The 5,869-nt window shown below is 38.7% G+C and overlaps 1 protein-coding gene across 1 annotated transcript; it reads left to right on the forward strand.

Annotated features, from left to right (window-relative positions):
- The first annotated feature begins 1,391 nt into the window (after positions 1–1,391).
- On the forward strand, positions 1,392–2,973 carry LOC103698085 (trans-resveratrol di-O-methyltransferase-like). The gene is made up of 2 exons (XM_008780053.4): positions 1,392–2,230; positions 2,426–2,973. Exons 1-2 carry the CDS (start codon positions 1,460–1,462, stop codon positions 2,726–2,728), a joined length of 1,074 nt encoding a protein of 357 aa, XP_008778275.1. The 5' UTR covers positions 1,392–1,459; the 3' UTR covers positions 2,729–2,973.
- Positions 2,974–5,869: the final 2,896 nt, after the last annotated feature.

A 5,869-nucleotide genomic window follows, 5' to 3' on the forward strand; every position in this document is an offset into this window, starting at 1 on the left:
CGGATCGGGCGTCCTGGAATCGAGCGCCTGGCCAGATGTCCAGCTCGGCCGCTTGTCTTGAAGTCAGACGCTTCCAGGTCGGGCGCCTTCTGGTCGAACGCCTCCTGGTCGGATGCCTCCTAGTCGGGCGCCTTCTGGTCGGGCGCCTTTTGACACGTGATGGTCATGCGCCCATGTGTTTTGGAGCAATTTATTTTCCCCCAACAATGTGGGTGATCTGTTGGAGTGGCAGAGGAAGAGGTATCTCTAGAAATGTGGGTGTCCCCATATTTTTTTTTTAATGAAATCTCTACTTCTTTATAAATTGAAACAAAAGCAATTTAAAGGTGTATGCCTTATTTCTATTGAATGAAGCTGATTTTGCATGACTGGACTGATGAGTTATGCGTGAAGATCCTGAAGCTATGCAATGAAGCCATTCCTGGGAGAGGAGGAAAAGTAACGATTTTGGCTATAGTTACGAATGCTAGCTGTGGATAAAGTGCTACGATGACCGAGATACAGCTTTTTTGGGATTTTCTTGCGGCTTAGAAGGGAAGGAGCGCTAGGAGGATGAATGGAGGAAAATTTATGAGGTCTTCCCTTGATGACTCCAGCTGCATGTTATGATGCCTTCTCCATTCCAATATCAAAAGAGAATAAATTAATAAATAAAGAAGATCATATGTAGAGTATATTGGACGATTGCTCTCAAGTTACACTTCCAGAGGGCTCGGGCTGTTTTCTTCTGAACCTTTTGAAGCCTCTGAAGCCTAGTGATGCGTACAAATCAAGTTATCATGGTTTACGCTACTTGAATATTTTGAGTCAATATTTTATAGGGAATAAGTCAAGTCGAAATCTCATCCTTTTTCATTTGACTTACCTTACTACATTTGGTATATATTTAGTTCTACAACAGCCATGCATCACAAGGCCCTGAATATTGTTACAAGACTAAAGGATCCAAAACAAACCTTCCAGCTAAATTTTTTGGATGAGATCTTGAGTTGATACAAATTATGGGTCAATTTATGGAAAAACTTAATCATTAAATTTAGACAAGTATAATGGCTAGACAATGTGGATGAGGCTCTAAATTATTACAAATTATGGATCAATTCATTTGCTATCAGAGGGGACAAGCGTCAAGCTCAGTAGTTTTAAAAAGGGGATAAGCCTCAAGCTCAGTAGTTTTAAAGTCTACGGAAGACATATCCGTACATAATCAGTGACATCAACCAAAAAAAAGCTGAGGCGGACATCTTTAATTTATGGACCACACGGTTACCCCTCCTAATATCCTAGGCGATGCGTGTAAGCCACAAATTTTTGTCTGCGGTAAAACAAAGCAAGCACACGCATCGTCAATATACCATGAATCGTCTATAAATCGCAAGGCCCATGCACCACCAGCAAACCAACAGCGAGTCCCCTCAAGAGAGCGTGAAGAAAGTGGCCAGACTGTTGAATTGCCAAAATGGCGTTCGAAGCCACCGCCGACGAGCTTTTGCAAGCCCAAGCCCACGTCTTCCACCACGCTCTCGCCCACGTCGGCTCCATGGGCCTCAAGTGCGCGATCCAATTGGGCATCCCCGACGCCATCCACGCCCAGGGCCGGCCCCTCACCATCACCGAGCTCGCCTCCTTCCTCCCCGTCGCCCCCACCAAATCCCCTGCCCTCCGCCGTCTCATGCGCATGCTCGCCCACACGGGCTTTTTCTCCGTCCAAAAGGATCCCAACGGGTCGGACGAGCACGCTTACTCCCTCACCCCCAACTCCAAAATCCTCCTCAAGGACAGCCCCACCAGCCTCGCCTCCTCTGTCCTTTTCTGCCTGGACTCCACCCTCTTGGCGCCGTTCCACTTCCTGGCCCCCTGGTTGCAGGCGGATCAGCCCGACATCCCCTTCGAGATGAGCTACGGCAAGCCGGTTTTCGAGATGACCGGCGACGACCCCGCGTTCAACCGCCTCTTCAACGAGGCGATGGCCAGCGACTCGCGCCTCGCCATGAAGTCGGTGGTCGCCCGCTGCAAAGACGCGTTCCAGGGAGTCTCGTCTCTCGTCGATGTCGGCGGGGGCGACGGGACGTCGGCGAGGGCGATCGCCGAGGCCTTCCCGAGCATAAAGCGCATCATCGTCTATGACCTCCCTCATGTGATTGCTACCGTGCCCAAAAGTCCGCGGGTCGAAGCTCTCGCTGGGAACATGTTCGAACACATTCCGCCAGCTCAAGCAGTGTTTCTCAAGGTAGTTTACAAGATTTACCACCTAACATATTCCTACGATTTCTTTTAATTTTTAAGAAAGAGTTAATGCGATGGAATAGCACAGCGCTTTCTACGACTTTTTTTTATTTTTTTATTTGGTGAAATTTCTACGAGTTCCTTACAAATCGAGACTAGAACTATTTATTGGTGTATTTCTTGTTTCTATCAAATGCAGCTGATTTTGCATGACTGGACTGACGAGCAGTGCGTGAAGATACTGAAGCTGTGCAAGGAAGCAATTCCTGAGAGAGAAGATGGAGGAAAAGTGCTGATTTTGGATATAGTTATGAACGCTAGCAGTGAAAATAGTGCCACGATGACAGAGTTGCAGCTTTTCTGCGATATTGATATGCTTTGCATCACAGCAGGAAAGGAGCGACAGGAGCATGAATGGAGGAAAATTTTCTTCGCAGCAGGTTTCACAAATTACAAGATCAGCTCGTTGGGTACTCGCTCCTTGATCGAGGTCTTCCCTTGAAGATTCCAGCTGCATTTAATGACGCATCCTCTATTCCTATATCAAAAGAGCATGATTAATAAATAAAGAGCATCAAATGTAAACTAAACAGTCGTTCTCAGGTTACATATACATAGATGCTGTTTTCTTCCGAACTTTTTGATGCCTCTGAAGCATCAGTACTATATAAAAATAAAGTTCTTACAAGAATTGTACTTGCGTCATCACAGGATGGTAATAAAAACAGAAATATAAGTTACAAGAATTATACTTGCATCATGCACAGGATGGTAATAAAAACACAAATATAAGTTTATGTAACAGAAGAATAATAAAAATTTAAAAATTAGAATGGAAAAATATTATAAGTGAAATGTACTTAACTATTATTACTATTTTGCTTTCAATATCTCATTAATAAAAGATCAGCATAGAAAAAATAAATTGTTTTACATAACTGTTGAATGTTTGTAGTAGGATATAAATAAGTGTATGCTTATGTTGAAACAGTTGACTCTTTTTAATTTGATGCAGTAGATTCTGATTCTTTATCTTTTGAATGTTTATCTTGTAAATTTCTAACATTCATGAAATTGGTGAATTTTTCTTTTAACAAAAGTTGCATCTAATAGCACCTGTAATATCTTATACCTTCCAATTGCATGTTGTACAGAAGTTATACCATAAATCTCTATCAAGGTAACGAAATGATAGTCGCTAAAATTTGATAGTAATATTTTTGAAAAATAAGTAAATATTAATAATAAATAGTTAATAAAATATTAATTCCATTTATAAGTAGTATCAATGTTGCAAATTGGAATGAAATACCTTTTCTCTTTCTTTTGAACGAAAAACTCATGAAGAAAATACCTTTTAGGAATAAATTATTTTTCCCTTTCTTACATAACTTCGGAAGGCCATTTTTTTTGTTTTATTACGAATGAAATATTTTTTCTTGAATTTATTTCAATTTTTTCTTATTTTTTTTGTGCTTGTGAACTTCCAAAAATAAAAAAGAGGCAAACTTTTTTTGTGCATGGAGGATTTTCCTTTTTTACGTGACTCTATATAACTATTATGAAATTTTTTGAGTGTATGATATTTTTTATCTTTTTGAACGTTCCTTTTTGAACGAAATATTTTTTATTTTTGAAAAGTCCCATTAAAAATCCAATTTATTTCTTTTTGAAGAGTCTCACTAAAAATCTAATTTATTTTGAATTTTTTGTGTTCATGGTAATTTTTGAATGAAATATTTCTTTTCTTTTTTACACGACATAGGATTGTTTTTTCTTGTTTTGTGCATGTAAAGAACTTTCTAAATTTATTAAGAAGCCTTTTTTTTTTTAGTGGACAAAATTATGAGCAATTTTTTTTACATGACTCCCAAAAATAATTAAGATGACTCATTTTTTCTCCTATTTTCTTTCTATTTTAAATTGGATGAAATATGAGCAAAATTTTCTTTTTTTAATGATTATCAAAAATAATTAAGAAGGTCGATTTTTCTGCCACTTTCTTTCTATTTTTCTGAATTTTGGAGAGGAGTCGAATTTTCTCTCTCTTTTACATTTAATGGGTATAGAGAATGTTTTACTTTACTTAAAAATTTTGAGTCAATCTTTTATAGGAAATAAGTTGAAGTCAAAATCCAATCTTGATTCATTTGGTTTAACCTACTATATTTAGAAAGATCGCATACTTATACTAGACTAAAGTATCAAAAATATTCCTTCGAGCTAGCCCTTTTAGGTGAGGTCCTGGATTGATACAAATTATAGATTAAATTATGAAAAAAAATTAAATACAAATTTAGATAAGTGTAATAGCTAGCTATTTTGGATGAGGTTCTAAATAATTATAGATTATGGGTCAATTCAAATAAAGCCTTAAAGAATTAAATTGAGGCTATATCATGATTGAATCAAGTTGTTATTATTTTGCTTTCACTCTATTTGAGAGCCCATTTGATTGATTGATTCTTTCACAAAAGCCATACCAAATCACAGAATAAAACAATTTTTCATTTAATTTGCTAACAAGGAGGACAAGCCAAAAACAAACCTAAAATCTACAGAAGATACATCCGTACCTAAAAGCATAAATTAGTGACATCAACTGAGGTGGGCATCATTTGTTTGTGGACCAAACACTCATAGTTTCCCTCCTAGTATCCAAGCGATAACTTTAAGCCAAATATTTTTGTCTGCAATAAAACAAAGAAGGCATATATATCATCAATATACATGTATTGATTTAAAATAAAGGTTGATCACCAAATTAAAACTATTCACTTAAGAGAAGAAGTTAATTTTTCTTAAATTGAAAAGGCCAAAGAAAGTTCTCCGCTCATCCTCACAAAATAATTAATTAAATAAAATCCCCCGCTCGCTGGATTCAGTCGCCTCCTCTCTCGCTTCTTCTATTCTCCTCGTCACCACCGGTAGGTCGGCAACTGTCGCCACCCCCTATCCATGTTTTTCTCCCTCTTTTCTTTGAGACCGAGGTATGCCCATCCTCACCCTTCTCTCTCGGTATCTCTATCGCTTTCGCTCTCTCGCCATGACAACGATCTTTTTATCCACACTCTATATATCCATCTCATGTTTTTGACTCATCTAATATGTTTTTCTTACTGAATCTCTAACAACTTTTTAGCGAACCGGCCCACAAAATTGAAGCTTTCTTCTTATTATTTCTCAGTATTATATAATGATATGGCTCAAATTAGCCGCTTATCAAAATCCTGCCTGCTAGCTTAGTTGACCAATAGGAGGGCGGCAAATATCATTTAGAGTCAACAGCTAACAAATCTCCAAAGTATTATTGTGAGTGGTTACAACTCAGTGCAATATCGACACACCAGATAAGGAAGGTCGTAACTACCCAGAGCAGCAGACAAGGAAAGAACTTAATAGATCGTTCGGAGATCACACGATCAGGATCACAATAAATCAACACCCTTTACTCCTTGAGAACCTTGATGTGTGGTTGGAAGATGAACCATAGAGATAAGCTGGTTATTGCCTATGTTGGGGCTAGAAGTGAGGGGCGATGTCGCGGTGTGGGCAGAAGGTGAGGGGAGGGGCTCTCGAGTCTCAACAATAATAAGGGACGATCAACAATGATCGGTCTCAGATAGCTAGCAAATGTGCAGGG

Source organism: Phoenix dactylifera, unplaced genomic scaffold, assembly GCF_009389715.1.
Source record: "Phoenix dactylifera cultivar Barhee BC4 unplaced genomic scaffold, palm_55x_up_171113_PBpolish2nd_filt_p 000897F, whole genome shotgun sequence".
NCBI lineage: Eukaryota > Viridiplantae > Streptophyta > Magnoliopsida > Arecales > Arecaceae > Phoenix > Phoenix dactylifera.